The sequence below is a fragment of the Eubalaena glacialis genome, chromosome X (genome assembly GCF_028564815.1).
Source record: "Eubalaena glacialis isolate mEubGla1 chromosome X, mEubGla1.1.hap2.+ XY, whole genome shotgun sequence".
NCBI classification, from domain to species: Eukaryota; Metazoa; Chordata; class Mammalia; order Artiodactyla; family Balaenidae; genus Eubalaena; species Eubalaena glacialis.
The window spans coordinates 71,476,945-71,489,194 of NC_083736.1; the positions used below are offsets into that span (position 1 = coordinate 71,476,945).

The window sequence follows — 12,250 nt, forward strand, 5'->3', positions numbered from 1 at the left end:
GAAAAAGAAATGAAGGAAATGATAGCAAAGATCAATAAAGCTAAAAGCTGGTTCTTTGAGAAGATAAACTAAATTGATAAACCATTAGCCAGACTCATCAAGAAAGAAAAGGGAGAAGACACAAATCAATAGAATTAGAAATGAAAAAGGAGAAGTAACAACTGACACTGCAGAAATACAAAGGATCACGAGAGATTACTACAAGCAACTCTATGCCAATAAAATGGACAACCTGGAAGAAATGGACAAATTCTTAGAAATGCACAACCCTCCGAGACTGAACCAGGAAGAAATAGAAAATATGAACAGACCAATCACAAGCAATGAAATTGTAACTGTGATTAAAAATCTTCCAACAAACAAAAGCCCAGGACCAGAAGGCGTCACAGGCGAATTCTATCAAACATTTAGAGAAGAGCTAACACCTATCCTTCTCAAACTCTTCCAAAATATTGCAGAGGGAGGAACACTCCCAAACTCATTCAACGAGGCCACGATCACCCTGATACCAAAACCAAACAAAGATATAGCAAAGAAAGGATACTACAGGCCAATATCACTGATGAACATAGATGTAAAAATCCTCAACAAAATACTAGCAAACATAATCCAACAGCACATTAAAAGGATCATACACCATGATCAAGTGGGGTTTATTCCAGGAATGCAAGGATTCTTCAAAACAGGCACATCAATGAATGTGATACACCATATTAACAAACTGAAGGAGAAAAACCATATGATCTTCTCAATAGATGCAGAGAAAGCTTTCGACAAAATTCAACACCCATTTATGAGAAAAACCCTCCAGAAAGTAGGCAAAGAGGGAACTTACCTCAACACAATAAAGGCCATAAATTACAAACCCACAGCAAACATCGTTCTCAATGGTGAAAAACTGAAACCATTTCCAGTGAGATCAGGAACAAGGCAAGGTTGCCCACTCTCACCACTATTATTCAACATAGATTTGGAAGTTTTAGCCACAGCCATAAGAGAAGAAAAAATAATAAAAAGAATCCAAATTGGAAAAGAAGAAGTAAAGCTGTCACTGTTTGCAGATGACATGATACTATACATAGAGAATCCTAAAGATGCTACCAGAAAACTACTAGAGCTAATCAATGAATTTGGTAAAGTAGCAGGATACAAAATTAATGCACAGAAATCTCTTTCATTCCTCTACACTAATGGTGAAAAATCTGAAAGTGAATTTAAGAAAACACTCCCATTTACCATTGCAACAAAACAATAAATATCTAGGAATAAACCTACCTAAGGAGACAAAAGACCTGTAGGCAGAAAATTATAGGACACTGATGAAAGAAATTAAAGATGATACAAATAGATGGAGAGATATACCATGTTCTTGGACTGGAAGAATCAACATTGTGAAAATGGCTATACTACCCAAAGCAATCTACAGATTCAATGCCATCCCTGTCAAACTACCACTGGCATTTTTCACAGAACTAGAACAAAAAATTTCACAATTTGTATGGAAACACAAAAGACCTCGAATAGCCAAAGCAATCTTGAACAAGAAAAACGGAGCTGGGGGAATCAGCCTCCCTGACTTCAGACTATACTACAAAGCTACAGTAATCAAGACAGTATGGTACTGGCACAAAAACAGAAATATAGATCAATGGAACAGGATAGAAAGCCCAGAGATAAACCCACGCACATATGGTGACCTTATCTTTGATAAAAGAGGCAAGAATATACAGTGGGGAAAAGACAGCCTCTTCAAGAAGTTGTGCTGGGAAAAGTGGACAGCTAAATGCAAAGGAATGAATTTATAACACTCCCTAACACCATACACAAAAATAAACTCCAAATGGATTAAAGACCTAAATGTAAGGCCAGACACTGTCAAATGCTTAGAGGAAAACATAGGCAGAACACTCTATGACATAAATCACAGCAATATCCTTTTTGACCCACCTCCTAGAGAAATGGAAATAAAAACAAAAGTTAAAAAATGGGACCTAATGAAACTTAAAAGCTTTTGCACAGCAAAGGAAACCATAAACAAGACCAAAAGAAAACCCTCAGAATTGGGGAAAATATTTGCAAATGAAGCAACTGACAAAGGATTAATCTGCAAAATTTACAAGCAGCTCATGCAGCTCAATAAAAAAAAAAAACAACCCGACCCAGAAATGGGCAGAAGACCTAAAGAGACATTTCTCCAGAGAAAATATATAGATTGCCAACAAACACATGAAAGAATGCTCAACATCATTAATCATTAGAGAAATGCAAATCAAAACTACAGAGAGATATCATCTCACACCAGTCAGAATGGCCATCATCAAAAAATCTACAAACAATAAATACTGGAGAGGGTGTGGAGAAAAAGGAAACCTCGTGCACTGTTGGTGGGAATGTAAATTGATACAGCCACTATGGAGAACAGTATGGAGGTTCCTTAAAAATCTAAAAATAGAACTACCATACGACCCAGCAATCCCACTACTGGGCATATACCCTGAGAAAACCATAATTCAAAAAGAGTCATGTACCAAAATGTTCATTTCAGCTCTATTTACAATAGCCAGGACATGGAAGCAACCTAAGTGTCCATCAACAGATGAATGGATAAAGAAGATGTGGCACATATATACAATGGAATATTACTCAGCCATAAAAAGAAACGAAATTGAGTTATTTCTAGTGAGGTGCATGGACATAGAGTCTGTCATACAGAATGAAGTAAGTCAGAAAGAGAAAAACAAATACCGTATGCTAACACATATATATGGAATCTAAAAAAAAAGAGGTTATGAAGAACCTAGGAGCAGGACAGGAATAAAGACACAGGTGTAGAGAATGGACTTGAGGACACGTGGAGGGTTTATAGATCAACTCTTAGATAAATGACTGCCTGCTTCTCTGGTTGATACAAATCCTGGGTTCTGAGTGGACAAATGATGGAACAACTAGTGTCTGTCACATATTAATTCCTCACAGATTCCAAAATCAGGTTTTCCTTCAGTTATACTTTTAGTGTTTCTGAGGGCTTTCTATTTTTCAAAATATTTCTTGGTAGTGAAAATTTAGGAGAAGTTCCATCTGGGGGACTGTAGCAACTAGGACTTTTGTTTTATTTTTTCATTAGCCATTTTACCAACACAATGTGATAAACAGTGTATCTCACAGCATGGAACTTCCTTTAGGATCCTGTTCTTTTACACACTAGGATCTCTTGGCATTGTATTCTCTAACTTGTGTGAATGTCACCTTTAAACTTATTGTAAATTTGGCTGTGGTTTAATAGTTATTCATGTAAGAAAATCCTGCCTCCAATTACTCTTTTATTTCTGTTTTTCTTTTTCACTATTCTCACCTATTTACACTTCCAGACGAACCTTCAGATAATTTTGTCAAGTTCCAAAAGCCATTCTTTGGGAATTTTGATTGGAATGGGGTTAAACCAATAAATTTAACTGTGAAACAATTTATTTATTTGTAATCCTCTTTCTTCCCTTTCCATTCACTCAACTCTTGTATCTCTTAATTATGTTTTATGGTTTTCTTCATAATAAATCCATAAATTTCTTGTTCTGTGCTATTTTATGTCCCTTTTGCTATTATGAATAAAATATTTTTCACCTGTTTGTATTACTTTTTTAATTGGTTGTTGGTGATATAAAGAAAAGCCATTGGCATTTGTTTATATTATACAGAATCTTCTTACTGATTTTCAAAGTTTTCAATTAATCCACTAATGTGTTATATGTAAAATCCCATGGGGTAATAAACATAATTTCATCACCTTTTAAAAATTGATACTTGTTATTTGTTTCACATATTATGCATTGACCTCAATGTCTAAAACAACATTGAATAGCTACAATAACCAGCATCCTTTCTTGAATATCATCTTTAGTCATGATGCTATTTAAGATAAAAATGTAAAAACCATATCTCCCTTTTCCTAATTTTTATACTTTTATACAAGGAATGGGTGTATAATTTTATCGAATTCCTTCTGAATATTCTCATTCTCTATTAGGAACCAGTTCTTGAATTTTTCAGCTACTGTTATTATTTTCTAATTATTGCATGTTTTTTTCCATTTTAAAGGTTTGTGTCATTGCTTTATTTCTAAATTCTTGAAAAATATTTAGTTAATGTATTTTCTTTTTTTTTAAATAGAGTATTTAAGGCTATGGATTTGACTGGGTACAGTTTTAGCTACCAAAATTAATCAACAATCACTACCAGCAGGTGATCAGTGATATCAGGAACAATTTTTAACCTAACACAAGAGAAAGTGTCTAAAGTACTGGCGCCCTTTGTATGGAGTTTATACTCTTAGAGTAGAGATCACAGTATGTGAAGTTATTAAAAGTCATCAACATCTTATCCAAGGTTAGTTCTTAGTGACCTATTGTAGCTGTATATGACTGTTTAAATTTTTATGAAAAAGGAAGCACATTAAAGGTTTGAAATTGCTATGGTCCTGAAGGCTTTTAACAAATAGTTGAATTTACATGTAAGCTAATTATGGGGTCTTTATAAAAGAGTAATTGATATAATATCAAAAGAGGGGTAAAATATGAGATTATAAAATATAAATGTGTAGAGGTGGGAGTAAAGGCAAAGCTAGGCTCATAATTTTAGATTTATTGCAGGTACACCAAAGCTAAATAAGTAATGTAAATTGTTCATGTGAAGTATCCCTCAAATGAGAACCAGTGGTTGAATATGGTAAAATTTATTATATGGTTGTAGAATTCATACAACCTAAATTCCTTATAGCATTCAGCACTTACACAGTTTTGTGGAATTCACAATACAGTTATCAGTGAGAAAGAATCACTGCATTAGTGAAAATGACTTCTTTATGAAAGTTTTTTACATATAAATCAGACCTATTACAGAGCACCTGACAGAAATGCAAAGATGTAATTTCTAAATTCAGGAAAGTTGCACAAAATGGAAAACAAAATGAAACTTAACAATGTTAAGCAATTTGACATGTTTTACACAAAAAAGTCAAAAACAATTTTAAATATTTTAAATTTAGAACATGTTCTACCATATGATTAAAGAGCTTACTTAAACACACACACACACACACACACACACACAAAGGATGGAATTCATTGTCAGGGTGTTAGCTGACACATTCATGCTGCTTTCAGAAATCTAAACCCTATAAATTCAAAAGAAAGACATTAGAATTATTTCATTTCAGTTTCAAACAACAAGCAATGCCAATTAAATTAAAAATTGACAAGAGCTTGCAGTTGTTAGTAGGTTTTTTTTTCTTTTTTTTCTTTTTAATATAAGCCATAGAGTAAATGCATGAGTAAATATCTTGAGTATCCCACACACTTTAATGTTGAAGTCATATTATAAATCTCCGACTTCCTGTTACTAAGTGTACTCATTTTCTGTTGCCTCTTACTCTTGACAGATCTTGGTCTCAACAATAAATTCGTTGGGGAAGTGTCTAATCTTCCAGCACTTATCAATGGCACGTTTGTTGAAACCTGTGAGGAAATGCACAATAAAAGTGGCTTTTTCATTTTTGTGTAAATAAAAATATATCTAGATTTGCTCTCTACTTTTCCCGTACTCCACCCCTACTCTCCTTCACTGTCTCAACAACACAGGGTGAAGGAAGAAATAAATTGCCTACCCAGCAAGAGGTCTCTTCTGCGAAGGCGGAAGGACTTGCGGTTGTTGCAAAGTTGATAAATAAATATACCAAGGTTACTAACATCACGAATCTCCTCCACAGCAACCAGGTCTTCACGAACCACGTAAGTGTGAGGCAGGTATTTGCCACTCTAAAAAATTTTTTTTAAAAGATTGAAAGAGAAATTCTTAAAAACACTATTTAATTTCTCACCTATAGCAGATATACTTTTTAAATAGACTTTATTTTTAGAGCAGTTTTACGTTCACAGAATATTTTTTATTTGAAAATTATTTTAGTGAAATGGAATGTTTTGGCTCAAATAATTAATTTTTAAAATGAGGAAGCAATTATTTGTAATTGCTTATATAAAAAGTTGACATCCAAAATACATACTGCCAGTTTGCCAAAGAGCTCCACTAGGTTCTTTGGAGGCATAACAATGGAGGTATTGAGGGGCATCAGATAGCAGTTCCCCAGCAGCAAATCCAGGTAAGCAGTCATGCCCTGTTGGGGAGGGGGAAAATGTTAGGTATGATACAGAGAGTATCAATGTTGCAGATTTTCCAATGACCATTAGAACAAGCAGTTACAACCTTTCAAAATCAACTAATGTATACTCAATAGCAAAAGAATGAAAAAGGCTTTGCTGCAAAAAGTTGTATATTTATGAACAGATTTAATACCAATAAACTTACGAAAAAAAGAAAATTCAGAAATACCTATAAGAATGAGAAACCCACCTTTTCAAAGTCGTGAATAATTGCTGCAGGGTCACTATCAGAGAAACTGGGGACAGGCACATCAATAATTGCGATGTTGTCATCCTCACGAATGTCAGCCTCTTCCGTCACAGGCAGGAAGTAGGGCTCTCCTCCTTGGAGGGAATTTGCAGGGTCCTCAGAATCAAAGAAGCACATCTCTCCACGGTAGATGGTACTCTAAAAGACAAAAAGGGAGAATCAAAACTTTCTAACACTCACTACCATGACATTTGAATCATTTCTCAAACTCATATCAGTTCGTTGTCCTGTTTATCAAGCTGAGGATTATTGATTACAATTATCACCATGAAGACAAATCAATTTTATACCAAAAGTTAATTTGAAAACTTTCCCTAAATCTTCATTTATCTGGGGACCACCACAGAATTATTTGTTTTCGCTAAATGTATAGCAATTAGTAATCCAAAAATAATAACTTTCATTAATATTACCTTGGGCATGAAGTACTTGTAAATGCAGGCTCCACCAACAATAAGTCCTGCCAAGATGAATGAAAGGCCTAAGAGAGTAAGCATACATCTCCCAGAGGAGCCCTCTTTTTCCTTGGCGGCAACTCGGAGTTCCTATTTATTAAAAAGCAAGATCAAAAACAAAAAAAACAGATTGTGCTTTTAGACACATAGTTGCTTTTGTGTACAATTTATCTCCCTTGAAACCCAAGATGTTTTAAAAAGATGTTAATTCACCCTAGCCTAAAATCATTTCAAGACACTTTCTGATGTTTAATAGATGTGAAAATCTCCAATTTATAATAACCTTTTTCTGGCATTTCCAAATCCAAATATAGATATAAAGTTATTTCAAAGTATACACTTCTAAAATCAGCTGAAAATAACCATTCATTTATGCAATAAGTTATCCTCTTTAAATAAATGGAAGCCGTTACTTTTTGGACTTGTACAGTGATATAATCACTAACTTTCTGGAATACAACTGTTTCTTTAGTATTTTTTGTACATCAACTTGTTTGCCAAATTAGAGGTGAATTAATACCCTTTGGTTTATTAACTGATTTTCAAAAAGCTGTTTTTTGAAAATTAACTTTTAAAGGAAGGAGTTCTATAAAGTAGGTATATACCATTTCCCCCTATTTTAGAAATTAAAATATTGAAGATGAGATCTATTTCATAATATTCTTAATTTTAATGAGAAATTAGGCTTCCTAATATCACCCAATATTCTATGGCTGTGTATTGCTTGAATGAAATAACGTTTTTTAAGTTCTGGGCAAAACACTAGATTTAAAGTACAGTCATAGCTAGGCACAAAGCTTTGAGTGTAACAGTGACTGTAAAATTCTGTTAAATCCATAATTTGTTTAGTAATTGGAACAAGGGACTCCAAAGCAAACAAGTAACCAATTAACTCTGTACTCTTCTCAGGGCAGTGGACCAAGGGGCCCTCCAATCTCATTCTTTTATGTCACAATATGCCCTAAGCAGCAGTATTACTGAAGGGTATAATGAATGAAGTCAGCAAATCTATTCTCTGATAATCAGAGGGTAAATCATTCAGACAGGTATGTAAATAGAATTGTTTTAAGTCTTTCAGACCATTAGCTGTTTTCCATAACTACTTAGTGCTAATTAAACTTTAATTAATTTGGTGAAAGCAAATACATAGATTCTAAGGAGAGGCAATCATTTCACAAATGGCTTCAAAAAATGATTTCTCTTTAAAATTCAAAGAAATTTGGTATTCACATTTTCTTAGCTACGTTTACTTAAGTTCAAACCCTCCATTAATACTCTATAAGCCTTGAAGGTTTTCCTTGTCCCAATAATTTCCAGAAATTTAAAATAATTTTTATTTAAAAAATAACCTAAGATTAACACTACAAAGGCTATAAATTATGATTGTGAATCCCTGTAATCTAGAGCTAAGGGCTTAGAAATTATACTTTGGATGATTAAATTGAGGCCCAGAAAAATGAAGTGACTTTCCTAAAAGTCACAAAAATGACTTAGTTCGAAATTCTCAAAGGAATTAATTTATTTATTTTTTCTTGTCATTGAGATACGAGAAGAGCAATCTGCACTGCAATTTCATTTTTCCTTCCAATATTTCAGGGGTTTTATTATTAAGCAAGATCTAAGTATTAGAGTGTCAATTTCCCACCATAGTAGGCAAGATATGGAAAAAATCTAAGTGCCCATGGATGGATGATGGACTAGGAATAAGGATTTTTTTTTTCATTTAAATTTGCCAAACTTCAGTGTGGTAGGGGCTGTCACTTACCACAGCTCATTTCCCTCTGAACTGTATTTTAAAGTCATTGTACACAACCTCCGACATACTATTTTGTTGTGTTCAATTTCTGATGAGCTGATCAATACATCACAATACAATGTGCCAAGTACTATTAAATCAGTCAGTGTCTTATGGTGGCCAGGTCAGGATCCTGTCATATGCTTATTTTTGTTTATTCCTCATAACACCTCAGGCCTGGTAGAAGTATTGCTTGCATATTAACTGAATTCAACAAGTCATGGAGTTTGTGGTGACGAGGGAAAAAAAGGATTATTGTGTGGCTATATTTAACTACTGGCATCTAATTAGACCTCCCCCCAAAAACCTGACCATATTTCCCTTACAAAGTAAGTAGGACAATTACATATTTGACCTTCTATCATTTAATCAAAACCTCAAAAATGCAAGGGGGTGTTTTTGAGTTCTGAAATGTGTAATACACAACAGCTAGTTTGATTGCTGCGTTAACTATTGAAAGTTTCCATGATAAAAATTCTGCAAAAGCTCATTAGCTTTTCAAATTGTGGGCATAATCAGTTTTACTACATGGATTCTCATTTCACTCAGAGATCTTTTCAAATCTCCACTCTGAACACAAAAGTTTAAACTTTATAGAGAGAACAAGACAAGTTAGGGCAGATTTGCAAGCTCCAACAATGCACAGATTTTGTATAACAAGAAAAAAAAATACGATTGTGCCTTTTAACATTGAAATTTTACTGAGGAAAATGAGTAGTTTACAAACATTGAAAACGTGTTAGATGTTTAAAGGAGATAGAAATTGGACTAAATGAACAATGGCTAACATTTTTGGGGGGAATTTTCCCCCAATTCTTGGCAGTGCTAGAAGATTAAATTACAAGGTCGGACTTGCTTCAGATCTTTCTGTGGGGGAGGGTGGGCAGAGGGGATATCACTCAAAAAGGAAGTACTGTACTAAAAAGAAAAACAAAAGAGAAAAACAAAAACCCTCAAAATTTCTTTTACGGAAGAAGAGTGTTTTCTTTAGGAAATGCCACTCTGAAAACATACAAGGCTCTTGCAGTAAGAGGGCACAGTGAACATCTCAAAATCTAATTAAGACCAACTTCAGTTTTGACAGCTCCTTTACCGAATGCTTAACACCGCCTGTGACCAGGGAGAAACTGAAAATATACACGGGCGGGCACAGACACACACTTGCCCCAACACATACCGCATCGAGTCAAAGTTGCCCTTTGCCCCGCGCCCCATCTCCACAAACACTCAGGGATCCTAGAAAGCCTTAAGATTCATAGAACTTCATACACGTCGAAAGGAAAGAAAGAAGAGTTAAATCTCGTGTCCTTGCTCACCCTGCTTGTCCGCTCCGCCCCTGTGGAAGATGTGTGTGCCCCTGGAGCTGACCGGGTGACGTGCCTCTCTTTGATCTCTAGCTACCCACATGTTCCCCAGGAGAAGGTGGCATCTGGTCCCAAGAGTTCTCCTCAAACTCCCTCGAACATCCCTCCGCGATGTACAACGTGAGCTGGGACCCACGGAACGTGGCGCGACGCACGGAGATGCTAAGGGACGTGGGGAGCCGCAAGCGGAAGGTGGTGAGAATGGACAGAATCGGGGTGACCGGGCAAACCCAACAGACAGCGCAGAGAGCACCGCCGGAAACACAGGAACTCCGCAGCAGCTTTCATTTTGTCCTTTCCCACCTTTCCCCTTCCTTCCCCCCAAACCACCCCCACCCCACCTTCCCGACCCTAGCAGGCAGTCAGGGGTGGAATGGGAATTGCTACCTTGCCGGTCAGGATCTGAGCTCGGACCGTACGGCTTACTAGGGCCTCCACGTCTTGCTGCGCCTCCTCTTTTTGCACCGCTGTGGGTGTGTTGAAGGCGATTTTCACCATGGTGAATCTTCGGGCTGCGCGGTAAGGCGCTGCTCGAATCAGTGTCCTGGGCTGCAGGTTGGAAGAGGAGAAGATCGCGCTAGCCCTAGCTGCACCTTCTTTCTCCTCGTCTGCTTTTACACTACTGCAAGCCCAGGTCTGGGTATACTTATGACGCAGTCCCAAGCTGGGTGGGAGACCGTGGGCGGGCCCAAGCAGGGGCCGAGGGAGGAGCGGGAGGGGGTCCAAGTGCTGGAATGGGGGTGGGAGTTGCCAGTGGGAGGAGAGAAAGTGGGTGGAGCCAGTGGACTGGGACTGAAAACTCCTCACCTGCACTCCAGGCGTGCTCCCACCTCGCTCTCTGCTCCCTCAGATAAGAGCAAGACAGGAAGGAAGCCTGCTGTGTCGTGTCTTTCTGCCTCTGTTCAGGCCACAATAGCCCCTGTCCCTGATTCTATTTTCCCAAACTTGGACCTGGCCTCCCGCGGGGCAGGGAACTATAACTTGGCACCAGTTCAAGCTTCCTCCTCTCTGCACAGTTCCAGGACTTTTCTGTACCTTTACAATAATACCTTCCTTTTAAAAAACACTCAGAAGCACGTTTAGAGTTACTTGGTTCGTTCTCTCAACATATTTTTTCATTCCTTGACATCTGTTTGTTTTGTAATTTTAATTTCCTATCCCAGAGCAATGCTAAATCAGAAATACAGGACACCTGCCTCCTCAAAGCCCATTTTGCAGGTAGGACACGAGACAGAGGAGTATGGAAAGCTCATAGAAAATCCCTGAAATATTTCAGATCTTTCACTCTCCCAGGCCAGAGAATCCAGACCAAGGTCTCAGCCCAGAACTTGTTTCTTTTCAGCCACCAGCTGTGAAATCCACAGCGAGAAAAGCAGGGATGTGTGTGTACCTATGTGTTTAGGGAGGTGGAAGTGTGGTTGGAGATAGAAAATTTAGCCAGATGCTAACCCAGCTCTAGTGAAAAAAAAACCAAAAAAAAAAAAAAAAACCAACAAAAAACCAATAATCTCAAAGGGGCTGAGTTAGAAACCATTTTTGGAACATTTATATGAGCAGCCAGTGTAATCATACCGTTTCTTAAAAGTCAGTTCTCCCTGGTTGGTGACAATGATAGAGTACCTTTCCATAAGAAATTCATGCTGTGGAGGTTGGTGACTAGGGGTAGTAGTGGTAAAGAGTTTATAAATAGTCCTGCTGCCAAAGACAGTAGAGGGGTCTGTTTTGTGAAGATAATAACACTTACCCCCAAAAATCCAGCTTGTGCTAGAGAATCCCCCGTCTACTCATATACTTATTAAAATGACTTGAATATGTTGAGAGTCACCACCCCTCTGTCCTAGAAATTCCAGGTTGTAGTTCTTCCCACTGAGGTTTCCTTGGCTCTGAAGTGCATAGCTTGTCTCCACTGCGGCAACTTTGTGAAAACGGCCTTCATTTTCTTGGATAAGCTGCAGATGGGAAGGTAGATGGAGGGGAACAGTGGGGAGCCTGTGGCTTATACAGGGCCAGATGTATGAGTTTGCTTAGAAACGTTGGCGTTTTACGTTCTTTTACTTATTTTTTGCTCAAGTGTAGCCATTATAATTTAACATTTATGAGGCAACCTGTAGTGTAGGCTGAGGAAATCTCAACTTCCTAAGATGTTTCTCTTTACAGTTACTTTCTGTTTGCCATCA

General features: G+C 37.1%; 1 protein-coding gene across 2 annotated transcripts; it reads right to left on the reverse strand.

Moving 5' to 3' along the window:
- Window positions 1–5,347: 5,347 nt before the first annotated feature.
- On the reverse strand, window positions 5,348–10,746 carry ITM2A (integral membrane protein 2A). Of its 2 annotated transcripts, XM_061178878.1 has the most exons (6): window positions 10,461–10,746; window positions 6,873–7,004; window positions 6,400–6,597; window positions 6,053–6,163; window positions 5,657–5,807; window positions 5,348–5,507 (listed from the first exon to the last, which is right to left on the reverse strand). In XM_061178878.1, exons 1-6 carry the CDS (start codon window positions 10,569–10,571, stop codon window positions 5,419–5,421), a joined length of 792 nt encoding a protein of 263 aa, XP_061034861.1. In that variant the 5' UTR covers window positions 10,572–10,746; the 3' UTR covers window positions 5,348–5,418. The 2 variants fall into 2 exon arrangements, with proteins under 2 accessions (XP_061034861.1, XP_061034862.1); XM_061178879.1 differs by lacking the exon at window positions 6,873–7,004.
- Window positions 10,747–12,250: the final 1,504 nt, after the last annotated feature.

Coding starts and splice junctions, on each gene's coding strand:
- ITM2A (XM_061178878.1), bottom strand. CDS start 10,571: ATGGTGAAAATCGCCTTCAACACACCCACAGCGGTGCAAAAAGAGGAG. Junction 6,598..6,872: donor ACAAGTACTTCATGCCCAAG/GTAATATTAATG, acceptor TTTGTCTTTTAG/AGTACCATCTACCGTGGAGA. Junction 5,508..5,656: donor CAGAAGAGACCTCTTGCTGG/GTAGGCAATTTA, acceptor ATTTCCTCACAG/GTTTCAACAAACGTGCCATT.